Source organism: Macaca thibetana, chromosome 5 (assembly GCF_024542745.1).
Source record: "Macaca thibetana thibetana isolate TM-01 chromosome 5, ASM2454274v1, whole genome shotgun sequence".
NCBI lineage: Eukaryota > Metazoa > Chordata > Mammalia > Primates > Cercopithecidae > Macaca > Macaca thibetana.
In genome coordinates this window covers 87024499-87039497 of record NC_065582.1, presented here as the reverse complement: position 1 = coordinate 87039497, position 14999 = coordinate 87024499, and the positions used below count along the sequence as shown (strand labels likewise).

At 32.3% G+C, this 14999-nt stretch overlaps 1 protein-coding gene across 3 annotated transcripts in view; it reads left to right on the top strand.

Annotated features, from left to right (window-relative positions):
• Window positions 1–14999, top strand: part of BANK1 (B cell scaffold protein with ankyrin repeats 1) — a 315067-nt gene that overhangs the window by 92524 nt on the left and 207544 nt on the right. For all 3 annotated transcript variants that reach the window (XM_050791915.1, XM_050791913.1, XM_050791914.1), the window contains exon 6: window positions 12387–12492. In XM_050791915.1, the coding sequence (XP_050647872.1) occupies window positions 12387–12492 (106 nt within the window). The remainder of the gene's footprint in view (window positions 1–12386; window positions 12493–14999) is intronic.

Genomic DNA, 14999 nt, shown 5'->3' with positions numbered 1-14999 from the left:
ATCACCAAGATCACTTTCAACTCAAGTATTCCATAATTCTATGCCAAGAAAATTCTTAGATTGGGAATTACAACCACTCTCTATTCTGGAAGATTGACTTGCAAATATGTGGGCACTCTGTGTATGCTTTATTTCACTTTTATTTGCATTTCTTCTTAGCTCTTCATCCAAAGAGGAAGCAAATCATTCGAGTTCCATGTGTTGTCCATCACTTTTATTACTCGTTCCATATTCCTGATGGAAGGTTTGAGATGACTGGAGAAAGAACAGTCAATAAAATGCAGTTTGGAGATTTAATTCTGGATTCACTTTTTCATATTATTTGTGTCCCTTATTAGAATGGATCAATAAGAATAAGGCATATCTATTGAAACTTGTATTTTACTGATAACATAAGTGACATATCTTTTGTGCTGCGTTTCCACTTGTAATAATATTCAAGGGAAAATAATTCCAAATTGGGGTAGTTCAGATTTAATGATTATATTCACTTCAGTTACAAATCATTGAACTAGACAGGAACATACCACTTAGTACACTTATACATTTATTAAAAAATAATAAATTGGTTAACTTTAACAGCAGATATACTAGCTGTTGTGATAAGACAATATGTAGTTCTGAGTACAATTACTTAGCCATTAATACCCTTACTATTGATTCTCTACAATTTTTTAAACCTTATAAGCCATCTCAGTCTGTTTTCATAGTTATTGCCCCCATATTTTAACTTCTATTTAGCTACTGTTAAGAATATATTTCACTAACGACTTATTAATTTATAGTTTCTTTTCATTCAGTGGCAATAAATACTCTCTTCACTTTCTATTTATTCCAAACTAAAGCATCTTCATGCTTCTTATGTAGCCCTGTCTCACTGGCTGAGGTTGGCTTTGATCACCACTGCGGAGGATGACTGTGTGCTGATGTGAGTGCTGCCTGTAACCAACCCCATTCAAGGGAAGGCTCTGCTTTTACTACCTGCTTCTTTAGAGGGCTCATGTCTTTAACCAGAAGAAACGTTTTAAAACAATCCAGAAACACAAAGCACAAGTCAAACACAGTTAATAATGTTTCTTTATGACTACTATTCATAATGAGATAATTAGAGAAAATTAGAGGATCTGCTTCTGATAGGAACAAACCTCAAATCATCAATAACTTTTTGGAAATTAGAAGACTGAAAAATTCCTGTGCCAAAAATATGGTTGCTTGTATTTTCTAAAAGTCACCATGCAATCTTGTGGTCCTCTGTACTAATAACAGTTATAGTACAGTATCAATAATAAGATAAAGAAATAAAGTAGATATATCATTTGAAAACTCTGAACTCTCTTTGGAATTCTTAAATTATGCTTTTACAGTAAACCAAATCAAGACATAGGAAATAAGTAAAAGCAATATTTGAAAAGGAAAATGTAACTTCTAAGAATGCTTCCCCACCAATTCCCTATAGGTCAGCCATTTAATTTTGTTAACCTTGGTACCTTAGGTAGCAAAACACAAACAAGTATGCATCAATTATGCTCAAGTCTTTCCTAACAAATGCAATGGACGTTTTTCATGTCAATTTAACTTGAGTTTTCAGCAGCAATTAACACCTTTGACCAAAGTTACTGTCCTGATTCAATTTTTTTGTTTTGTTTTGTTTTCTTCGCTTCCATGAGCCATTTTTTCCTGGTTTTCCTTTCACTTCCATGGTGCTTCCTTTTCAGTATTCTTTGTAGTTTCTTTATTCTCTGACCTACAAAATAAAGTTCCTAACTGGTCAAGTTTTGATTCTTTGACTCTCTTTATTCCTTAATAAATATTCCCTCTGCATGTTATCTCATTAATTCTTAAGATATATTCCAAATGTGGTTTCCTTTTAAACCCCATTTTTTCAGTGCTCTCTAACTCAGGAAATGCATCATCATCAATCCAGTTTAAAAACCGCAAACATAAGAGTCTCCTTAATACCTTCTTACATCCTTACTCTACAAATTCAATCCACACTAATACATATCAATGTTACTTACTAAATATTGGCCACTTCGCTTTGTATCTTGACAGTTCTAACACTTTAGTCCATCGCTTTTTCTTTTGCCTAAACTATTATAATAGCCTCTTTATTGGTCTTCCACCATAAGTTCTTGCACACCTCCTACTATCTCAAATTCATAGTCTGGGAGTTTTGTTTGTTTTGTTTTGTTTTATTTTGTTTTGTTTTGTTTTCTGAGACGGAGTTTCACTCTTGTCGCTCAGGCTGGAGTGCAGTGGCGCGATCTGGGCTCACTGCAACCTCTGTGCCCTCTCCCCTTCCTGTTCAAGCGATTCTCCTGCCTCAGCCTCCCGAGTAGCTGGGATTACAGGCCCCTGGCTCCACGGCCGGCTAATTTTTGTATTTTTAATAGAGACGGGGTTTCGTCATGTTGGCAGGCTGGTCTGGAACGCCTCATCTCAGGTGATCCACAGGCCTCGGCTTCCCATGATTACAGGAGTGAGCTACCGCGCCCGTCCTGGGAGGTTCTTTTAAAAAGGAAGTTCTCAGCATGTAATTCTGCTCCAACATTTCAATGGATTCCAATTTTGGGGTGAATTAAAATATTTGACATGAGCCACGTAGCCCTGCAGAGACTGTCGCTTCTCCTTCTCTCCAGTTTAATCTCACTTTTCTACCTCTCCCTGTGTATTCCAGGCACACTGTCTACTTAGCTCCTGGACCATGCCACGCAGTCTACTGCAGGGAATTTTGCATGTGTTCCTCTATCTAACTGAAGCACTTTTCCAGTTCCCCCTTTATTCTCACTATTTTCACCTAGTTAATTCTAATTGCTCCTCTAAATTCTTTATTCTAGTATCTCTTCCTCAGTGAATCCTTCCCTCATCTTACACAACTCCCTGTATATCTCTTTGTAAAACTGATCACATTCTAATTTGACATCTATGTGTGTGACATTTCTCAAATTAATGCCTGCCTTTCATTACCTCGGTCAATAAGGGCAAAGATACTATCTACAGTTGTGCTTTGGCTAACAATGGGAACATGTTCTGAGAAATGCATTGTTAAGCAATTTCATCATTGTGCAAACATCACTACGTGCAAACATCACTCAGTGTACTTATCCAAACCTAGGCTAGGAGTATAGCCTACTACACACCTAGGCCTAGTATAGCCTGTTGCTTCTAGACCACAAACCTGTATAGAATATTACTGTACTGAATAGTGTAGGCAACTATAATACAATAGGAAGTAGTTGTATATCTGAACATATCTAAACATAGAAAATACAATAAAAATATAATATAAAATATTTTTAAAAGGTGCATTCATAGGCAGCTCTTATAATTTGGAATCGCTGTTGTATATGAAGTCTGTCATTGACCGAAATATTCTTATGCAGTACATGGCTGTATTTAGTTCTCTGTTTTATCTCCAGGACCAAGGATACTGTAAGACACATGGCTGCTCAATAAATACTTTGTTGGGCAAATAGTAGGTGAAACAATTTTATACATTAAGTTTCCTACCCAGTTTCAAGTGATCCACTTATTAGAGCCCTTTGTTCCAGTTGCCACTAGCACAGGCACAACCCCTTTATGAGGAGGCAATGGGACTACTGGCTGAAGCAGAAACAACAAAGCAAAGAAGGGAAGGACCAGAAAGGAAAGAATCAAATGAATATAAGCAAGATGGATTCTGTTGCATAGCTTGGAACCTATCTCCCAAAACACACTAAAAAAGAAATTTTTAAAATATTTTCAATAAATCATGGCATCATTTATAGAAAGCATTTTTGAGAGACATTGTTTTGAGTATGTTATTGCTATGTTTGTTTTAAAACTTCTGTCTTTAACAGTACCTTGTTACAAAATGGTTACTAAAAAGAGGCAAAGGTAAGAAAGGGCATGGTTCTTATGCTTTATTTAATGCCTACAATAGAAACACTTTGGTGTGTCTCTTACATTATGAATGTCATTAAGTATCTCCATTAATAGAATCTGTTCAAGTTTGGTTGAACAATCTGTTCAAAGTTAAACAATCTGTTCTAAGTTAAAACTTTGAGACCTTTTGACATTAGGAATTAATATATTGGGGTGGGGAGCGTGTTGAAAAACTCAGCACAATCAAGTTTCAGTCAATACTTCAGAAGTGTATTAAGAAAACTTTAATCAGATTGTCTTTACATAAATTATGATGTTCATGTATTTTTCATGATTGATGGGGATGCTAGTCATTCCCCAGTATTTTTTTTTCCTTTCTTACAGCACAATATAACGTTCATCTGAGCACATGGAAATACTGCATTTCCTCCCTTGAAGCTAGGTGTAGCCATATAACTAAGTGTTGCTCAATTGCATGATATGTCAGTAGAAGCAATACGTGCAAATTTATGAGCATGTCCTTAAAAGATGGGTGGAGTCATGCTCTCTCCCTCACTGGCTTTTTCTTTTGACTGGTTTGAATTCAAACAAGGAAGTCATGGATGAACCTTCTTGTACCATGAAGGTGACATATAACAGTGAAACTCTAGACAGAAAGGGCCTGGATGCCTAAATCCAGGGTTTCTTTCTTGTTTAGGCCACTATCACTTTGGGTCTCTCTATTGCAAAAGCGAAATCTGCATTCTAACTAATTTAAAAGCTATGTGTTATTTAATTTAAGAATTTAGAAATAATAAACAGACTGTATGTTTTGTCAGTGGAAAAGCCAGTTTGGGAGGTCACATCTCCTTATTGCTAGACTTACATGCTCTTCTTATATCATGGTTACATTTCATGAGTTTTTGTATCCAAGAGTTCACATAATAGTATTTAGAGAAAAATAGAATTTTTACTGGAAATTTTGCATTCTACATTTATAAGATTACATTTAATATTTACATTTAAACTTCTAAAAAATTCTGTCAGTTAATTATTATTGAGATTCATAGCTAATGAGTCCTGGAGCAGGCATTTAATTGCAGGTTCCTTGAATCTCAAAACACATTTTCTTCATGTTATAATACCACTTGCAAGTATTTAAAGAGATTCTACAACTATATGAAGACCTAATCAATAATACATATACAATAATTTGCATTGTTTTATATGTTTGTTTTTGTATTTATAGCCACAGATATTGCAATTCAAAGAAATGATTCATTCAAAACAGAAAATTAAGTTGATAAAAGAAAGGTCTCTTTTAGATTTATACATTTACATTATTATTTTAAATTAACTGCTTTGAGCTGAGCATGTATAAAGTTTAAAAAAAAAAATCTTTGCATAACCCTAGAAAATATTTGCTTTGCTCTTTTTTCTATCATTTTCTTTATAAGCTACAGTAAGATATTTTTAAAGATATGTAAACTATTTATCAGATTTCACTTTAAATGGCTGTTTTGGCTCTCTTTCATGGCACACATTTAAGAACAGAGGAACAAACGAGATGACCTTTCTTTTACTAGTGAAACTTAAGCACAACAATTTGTTATAAGAAGAACAAGGCTGTTTTCAGCTCAACCGTTGACTTTCCTTTTAGATACTTCTTGGCCTACCTCCATTTATGGAAGCTAGAAAGACCAGATTCCAACATTTTTAACTAACCTTGCAGTTAGACATGTCACGTGAGAGAGTTTTCAACGAGACACAAGGGGACATCTTTGGAACTTTTACTTTTCTGATTAAACAAAGAAAAAGAATAGATATGGTTGGCTGTAGCCCCCTCTCCCAGTACCCCCACCTCCCACATACATCACTTTCCTCCCTCTTTCTGGCTAAACATCAGTGTAATGTTGGGAACTGCAGTGGTCATCTTGAAGCCATGGGAGCATAATTTATTCTTTACTTAAATACTATTTCAGATTTTATTCTTCTCTCCAGGATTAGAATGTAGGATTAAATTTAGTGTCTTTAGAATGTAAAGATCTAAGTTAGAATCTTTATTTACCACTTATTAACTCTGCAAATTTGGGTGTTACTGAGATTTTTGTGCCATGATTATCACCTCTATAAAAGTAGACATTTAGAAAAATCTACCTTGCAAGATGTTATAAAACTTAGAGACAGATTATATAGAGCCTAGCACATTAGCAGTGCTCCACATGTGGTAGTTATTACTATTAGTTAAACTGTTTGAATCTGTTCATTGCATGCTTATTCCTATAACATATATCCTTTAACAGTACTCCAGTGATCTGAACTATTTTCCAACTATTTACGTTATGTAATACTGTCCTAAAATGCTTTGAAAGCCTCTTGATGCCATTATGCTCAGTGTTCACACCCCTCATCAAAGAGAGGAGTGAAGTCCAACTTCGAAGGGATGCTTTTATGTAAATATCTATATATCTCAAGGAATTCAGTTTTGTGTAATAAATATTTAGGGGGATTGTTAGTATTTAATTAAACTTAATTTTTAGATAATAGTACATTGATATATAGTTGTAGGTTATATAGAAAAGGACTGTGTGTTATGGTAGTTTGCGTTTTTCAAGGACTTGGTTCATTTCATCTAAATTATCAAACTTATGTATGTAGAATTTTTCATAGTACTCCTTTTTATTCTTTTGATGTCCACAGGGTTTGTATTGATATGTTTTGTTTCATTTGTGATATTTGCAATCTGCATTTAATCCCTATTTTTCTTTGTAAGTCTTGCCAAAAGTTTGTCAATTTTCTTGATCTTTTAAAAGAATCACTTGTTACTATAATTTTTCTTCACTGTTTTCATACTTTAAATTTTGAGTTCTGCTGTTATATTTATTGTTCTCTTCTGCTTGCTTTGAGTTTATTATGTTCTTTTTATGCATTCTTGAAGTAGGAACCTGGATAATTGATGTGACACTTTCTCTCTTTTCCAATGTATTATAAAATTTTCTCAGCCCTCCTTTAGCTATGTTCCAAAAATTTTGATATGTTGTATTTCGCTTTCATTCAGTTTAATGTATTTTTAAAATTCCGTTCAGTTTCTTTTTACTCACAGATTACTAGGTAGCATGTTGTTTGGTTTCTTATTGTTTGGGCGCTTTCCTATGATCTTTCTCTTAGGGATTTCTAGATTGATTCCATGTGGTCAGAAATGACACTGTATGATTTAAATTATTCTAAATTTGTTAATATTTGTCTTACGTCTGAGGATATGATCTATCTTGGTATAAGTTTCTCAAACCCTTGGAAAGAATGTGTATTCTGCTGTTACTGGATGGAGTGGTCTATATATGTGGATTGATGCTGATTGGTTAGAGCATTGGATGATACTGTGTTTGAATTTATTTTTTCCTGATTTTCTGTCTACCAATTGTAGAAAGAGAGATGTGTAAGTCACCACTGTCGTTGTGGAGTTGTCTGTTTCTCCTTTCAGTTCTGTCCATTTTTCCTTTGCATTTTTTTGAAGTTTTGTTTTTCGGTGCATACAGATTCAGGATTACTATGTCCTCTTGATGGATTGATTGTATCATTATATAATGTCCCTTTCTGTCTCCTGTAAATATTTTTTGCTCTGATGTCTATTTTATTGATATTAATATAGCCATTTTTGCTTTTCTTTGTAATCTTTGCATGCTATATCTTTTTTATTCTTCTACTTTCAACCTGATAATTTTACTTATTATAAATATTATAAAAGTATTTATTATAGTTTTATTTACTATAAAAACCTGATAATTTTATTTATTATTTTATTTATTATAAAAAATAAATAAATTTTATTTATTATTATAAAGAGAACATATAGTTAAATCATATTTTTAAATCCACTCTGTTTTTTTTAAATTTTCTCTCTGTTTTCATTTCTGTTTTTTTGTTGTTGTTGTTGCTTTCCTATGTACTATTTACTTTTTAAAGAAATTCACTTTGATGTATCTCTGGTATTTTAAGTGCAACTATTTGCACAACTTTTTTAGTTGTTGATGTAGGTATTATATTATGTATACAAAACTTATAGTCTAGTACTGTCTTCATTTTACCAGTTTGAGTGAAGTATAAAAATCCTATCTCCTTTGACTTCTTTTTACCCAACCCCCATTTATAATATAAATGTCTTAGATATTTTGACCACATATATTTAGAACACATAAGACAGTGTTATACCTTATCTTTAACTGTCAAGTATGAGTTAGAACAGAGAAGAAGGAAAGCCTATCATACTTACCTATACTTTTGCTTACTGTGTTCTTGCTCTCTGATGTTCCAAAAGGTCTTCTTTCATTATACACTTATGGTTTAGAGCACTTTTCTTTCTCCATTATTTTAGGACACATCTGCTGATAACAGATTCCCTTAGTTTTTCAAAGCAGAAATGCTTTGATTTTCTCTTCAGTCCTGAAGGGTATTTTTGCTGGGCATAAGATTCTGGGTTGATAGTTCCTTTCTTTTAACACTTGAGAAATATTTTGCCACTTCTTTCTGCCCTTCATAGCTACTTCTGGCAATCTAATTGTTTTTGCCATATAGATAAAGTGTTATTTATTTTTCACTTTTTTCAAAATCTTTTCTTTGTATTTAGTTTCCAGAAGTTTTGTGATTAGTCTTGGCTTGGAATTTGGGGGGTTTATCCTGATTTTGCTTTTCACAGCTTGCTCTGTCTATAGGTTTATGCCTCTTGCCAAATTCAGAAAGTTTCTAGGAATTATTTCCTTGTCTACTTTTTCATCCCCACCCTGTTTCTCATCTCTTCCTGGGACTCTGATCACAAGAATGTTCAATCTTTCTTTATAGTCTTACAAGTGCTTGAAATTCTGCTTATTTCTTTCAGTGTATTTTCTTCCTATTGTTCAGACTGAGTAATTTTTATTGTTCTGTCTTCAAGTTCGTTGATTGTTTCCTCTGTTCTCTTCATGTCACTGTTAAGCCTACCCAGTGAGGTATAATTTTGATTTTTGTATTTTCAGTTCTAAAAATTCTAGTTGGTTCTTCTTTGTATCTTCTATTTATTTGCTGAGAATTTCTGTTTTCCTGATAAAGCTTTCTATTTTTTATTTGTTTCAAGCATGATTATAATTGCTTGCTGAACTATTTTTTTTTACCAGAGCTGTTTTCAAACCTTTGACAGATAATTCTAACGTCTTCGTCCTCTTGGTGTTGGCATTTTTATTGGTCATTTCTTTACAATCGGTTTGCAATCTTCCAGATATGTCATATAAAAAGTGTTTTCTACTGAAAGTTGGACATTTTATTTGTATTTAGAGAGAGGAAAAAGGAAAGTAGGACTACTACATATTTCCAGAAGTCAAGTCTGTAATTCTGAATATTATTTAAAATAAAATTTATATCTTTATTATATTTATATTTTCTAGTTAGGAAGAAATACTAATAATAACAAACTTGTTTATCAGAAATAAGTGTAAATTTATGTAACAGTTTGAGATTCAAATAGAGTTGTGATTTATAAATACATATGCAAATGATTTTTAAGTTACATTCATCAATCCCTTATTCCCTCATCTGGAACAAAAAAATTTTCTTGGGAGTAGTCTAACACTTTCTTCATACACATAAAGCATTGTTTTTTAACCAGACTTTTGCCTATTTCATTTCTCAGTCTGTTTTCTGTTTTCTTTTTCCATTATTCTCAATAAATACAGATGCATGTATGCATGTATATGTGTATGTTTATATGTATTTATTATGGATATGTATTTAATTTGTTCTATAACAAAATAATAACACTAATATAATTTCGTCATTTTATTCTATTCTTAATTTAACATCAAGTTCATTAACTAAAGTCTTAGGATAAATGTGATTTTTGATGAGCAAACTTTATACTATTTTATTTCAATCTTCCTTTTTGAAAGATTCGTACAATTGTATCAGCTTCATCAAATGTTCTTTGGGTTGTACAATTTATTATAAGGAGAGAAACATTCTAATTTATGTCATTTTAAAATTTCAATGCCAATGTTTAGAAATGTTGCATATTGTGTCTTTGAAACACAGTTTTAAAAGGAGCATAACTACTCAAGTCAGATATTTTTGGTTAGGTTGTCTTCTAGGGAGAAATCTTGGGATTATTTTTCACAGCCATTTCTGTGATGTTTCACATCTTTGTTTTGTGTTATATACCACTTATTGATATGCAAGCATAATACTATGAGTATGATTATTAAATTAAAATAGAAGTGATTAGATCCAACTAACTATTTTAAGAGTTATCTGTATTCTTTCCTAATTGTCTTTGTCTATGTAGCGACCTTTTTTTCTGATTCTGAATACATTGCTACTTTATTTTTTAAATTCATTATATTATCTATAGCATTTCTCATGTTAAAGTGCTGTGGTACCCTCCATGAGAAATGGTAGTTTTCATATTCCTAGTGGGAACTCTTGCTCTTTTGAATTCTCATCTGTGTTTTAGAATCTCAGATCTGGAAGGAATCCCAGAAGCTATTTTATGCCTAACTTATACGTGAGTGTAATAACTCTATGCCACACCAATCTCTATCCACTAGATTTTGTATATTTTTAAGAAGAAATAGTGAATGGATCTCCTTATGTAAAAATGTCAATGGCTAGATAATATGCTATGCAGAACTGTCAAGGCCATTGACACAAATTTTAAAGAAAATTTACAAACTAATGTTATGATTTCCATATATTTAAAATTTCTCTCATCAGTTTGTATCACTAAAACACATTTTTTTAGCTTTAGTATAAAGTGTGAACATATTACCAATAATTTTTTTTGCTTTTTATTATTTTTTTTATTTTTTTTTTTTTATTTTTTTTTTTTTATTTTTTTTTTTTTTTTTTTTTTTTTTTTTTTTTTTTTTTTTTTTTTTTTTTTTCCCACTGCTTCTTTCAAAGGCTTCCTGAAGAGATTAAAACAGTAATACGAACTAATATAAAATTGTGTCATCTTCATTTATAGGATAGGTTGCACTGAATATAAATACTCAACATATAAACAATCATAATTATGCTGAAACCTAAATAAGTTTAATTTCACATAGCAAATGTTTCCACATTAAGCATTATAGGCCTGAAACAATCACTCATTGTGTACAAAATGAATTGCAAACTTATCAGGTGTTTAAGGCCCTATCTGAAATACCCACTTCCTTTTTATCTCTCATTCTTCTGTATTCTTATGAAACATAGTGTCCTTAACCAGGCCATGCATATGATACCTGCATGCCTATATGCAATTTGTTTGTTTAGTCTAGAATGCTCCTTGTGTGTATGGTCATCTCCATTTGGAGCATGTCTTCCATAAAGCCTTTGCTGGCCAGTTCTTTCTTTGTGCAACTGAGGTAGTTTCCTTTTGCCCACACTATACCTAACTCATAGTGACTTTCAACATGGTACCAGGGACTCTTCATTGCCCATATGTGATTACATTACTGAATTTTTGGAAGGCAGAGTTTGTTGTCACATTTTTCCCTTCTTCTTTTTTTAAAAAATATATTCCAGAGCTAAGGGCTTTGCATAGTCTGTGGTGTTTACTAGATACTTGTGAATGCTGGGTTTTGTTCTGCATTACATAGATACAAGTGGAGAAAATGATTTTTCATTCCTTCTTTACACTTCTTAGCACAACTTTCAAGAAATCCAGGGAGACCTAAACCATTTTATTACTTGCACCCAGAATTCTGAAAAATTAAGAAATAAAAGAACAAAAATGTCTTTTTTTCAATCCAGTTATTTAATTTGCGACTATATCTTGATAATATTTCTGGTTTTATTTTTGGAAATCCTTTCAAAAGTCTTAATTAGAAACTTTTGTTCCACCGTTCCCTCCTCATCCCATGACTTTATTGATTAGCCTACCTCCTTAGCTATAAACATCTGTGTCTTGAGCAATTTGGTCCCAGTCATAGCACGACAAAACACAACTTGAAAAGAATACTGGTCTTTGTAACAGGTTATATCATGGGCAGTAGAACACTTGAATATTGGATGGCTCCTCCCAAAATGCTTAGCTAGGGAAATAAAGTAGAATATAGTTACTCTGTATCTGCAGGGGAAAAGAAAGGCCAAGATAAATATTTTCCCTCACTTAGACACAGCAATAATGTAACTTAAGACCATCTGACTTTTGATCCTTAAGTTAAAGAAAAAGATTCATTTTATTATTTCATTTATTAAACTGCAAAATATATTTTACCAAAATTTATTATTGAAACAAATTTCATGGTTATCCTTGACCTACTGTAATTCTCTTTTAAAATTTGTATTTGAGCAAAGTTATAGTTTCTTATCCAAAAGCAGAGACTTTTATTTCTTGAATCCATTTTTCTGTTACCTTAATAATTGGTTTTTAGGCAAGGCACTTATGCTTTGATTTATTTTTTCTAAAAAGTTATCAGTGTTACTAAAGATTAGCCATTGTTTACCCCAGTTAATAAATTTTCATTAAATTGCACTAAAATGAGTTTCTATGTAAATAATTAACCTAGTGAAAATTGTTTTTCACTTGAAAACAGAATGGCATTGAAGAACTTGATGGTGTCCTTACATCCATATTCAAACATGAGATACCATATTATGAGTTCCAATCTCTTCAAACTGAAATTTGCTCTCAAAACAAATGTGAGTATTTTCCTGCTGCATCAATTATTTTTTATATCACATTCCATTCTATGTAACTGTTTAATAAATGTTATAACCAAAAATATAGGTAGCTGCTCTGCCGATGAGATGATTTAGACAACTCCTGACTCCTGGTGAAAGGGTACATTAGTACAAACTTCTGAATGTTCGTTTGGTAATTTTTTTTTAATCTCAGGCCTTAAAAATGCACATAACTTTTGCAATTAACAAGCCTACTTCTTGACTTTTACTCTAAGGAAATGTTTGGGCAACTTCATTTATGATAAAAATTATTCATCATATAATTGTTTATAATAACCAAAAAGTGGAAATACTTTACAAAGACAAGTAATTGATTATACCTATTTTCATACATCTATTAATGCAACCACCAGAAATTAATATTATTATAAATTTATTTGCTTGCCATGGTGATGTTTTCATGTATACTTACATGAATAAAAGGCAGGCTATGTAGCAGAGAGAGTGATCATCTGTGTAAAAAAGTACATGTACATTTAACAGCATATGGTCTGGACAGGTGTGCAGCTAGTGTTCACGGTAGTTGTGTTTGGGTTGTGCAATTTCAAATATTACATCTTGTTTCATCTTATTGAATCTGTATTTTCTACAACAACTATGTATTATATATGTGGCTTAAAATATACAGATATCAAGAAAAGTATATATAGGAGCTATACATGAAAAATTATATTTCCAGATGTCATCTTGAGCTCAGTGGTATATTTTAGAACTTTTTTTTGTTGCTGCATAGTTTGTTGACATACTGTTTATAATTCATTTATATGCCGGCTATGTGTGAAACACTAAAGTAGAGATGTAATGGGAAATATGACAGACATGAAGCTAAAGAATATAAGTCTAATGTTGACATAATAAAAATTAATGAGCAAGGTTTTATTTTCTGTAGGGTTTCTGTGCTATTTAAAGCAGTTTTGTCATCAGCCTGGAAGGCTTCAAGACGGCAATAAGAAAAGAGTAGGAGTCCTAAGGCACAGCTTCTTGTGATTCACCTAGATATGTAAGAAGCTGCATAATGGTGAGGTTCCATTAGGAAGAAAAGCCAATGGTATGCTAGCTGTGAATAAGTACTCTTGTGAAATTAGTGACATTTTATTTTTGTTTCCAATATATATTTTAACAATATGTAATTCACTTACAAAACTAAATACTAGATGAGAATGGAAAAGGAACATGATATGATTCTTTACATACAACACATAGTTTAATTGGAAAAACAAATAATAGACATGTATTTACAGAAAGAATCAATGAGATAAACTTTGTGGTAGTGATTATATTAACAATAGAATTTTAGATAAATGGTACATTATTTTTCAGGGTGTGCTTCAAAAAGGAAGTGGAATTTTACCTAGGTCTTAAATAATTATAGTCTCCAAAAGAATGAAAATAATCTTCTAAAGATAGATAATTGATTATGTAAATTTTGGTGCATCTATTAATACAACCATCAGAAATTAATGTTATTGGAAATGTATTTGCTGGCTTGAATGATGTTCCAAAGTATACTTAATTGAATAAAAAGCAAGCTGGGTAACAGGTTAGTTCTATTTGGAAATTATCTCAAAAGTCTTAATTAGGAACTTTTGTTCCACAAACCGCTCCTCACCTCATGGCTTTATTAATTGACCCGTCTTCTCATCTCCTATAATCATTTGTATCTTGAGCAATTTGATCCTAATCACAACCTTCATTCAAGCTAAGGAACCAATGAAGACAGAGAAAGGAGAAAGGAATTCTAGGCAAGAGAAAGTGCATACAACGGTATGAAGATGGAATTACGACACAGTTTTACAAATTTCCTCAGCATTATATTTGCTTAGGCTTTTGGAATCGAAATTGTGGAGATGGAGAAGATGGCATGGTTTTGGTCTCTTGGTTTTACACATAAAGAATTCTAGATAAGGTTAAAACTGCCTCTCAGTATACTGTTTAGGTTGTGGAATATGAATTTTAGAGCTAAAAAAGCTAAGACAATTGTGGCCCCTTATTTTTATAGATGGATAACTCTGGATGGGTTATATCAGAGCCCCTGAAAATGTGAATCTGGTTCAGCAGGGATGGGGTACATTCTAAGTGTTTGCCTTTTAAGAAGCTTCCAGGTGAAACTGATGCTGCTATACCTCAGACCTCTCACTAGGTACCAAGACTTTAGAGCAATTGTTCTCAAACTTCGCCGCATATTGTAATCACCTGTGTAGCTTTTGAAACATCCTATGCCCAAGCCATACCCTAAACCAATTTATTAATCTGGAAGTAGGTCCCAGCCATCAATAGTTTTTAAAGTTTTCCAGGTGATTTTAATGGGCAGTCAAATTTACTAGCCCCTAATTGCTTCAATGTACTACAGACCAGCAAGATAATTCTTCCTTATATTGAATTTTGACACAGAAAAAAAATGTTATAAAGATAACAGTATATGAAAGTTTTGAACCATCACTATAATTAGTGATAATTTTGTATCT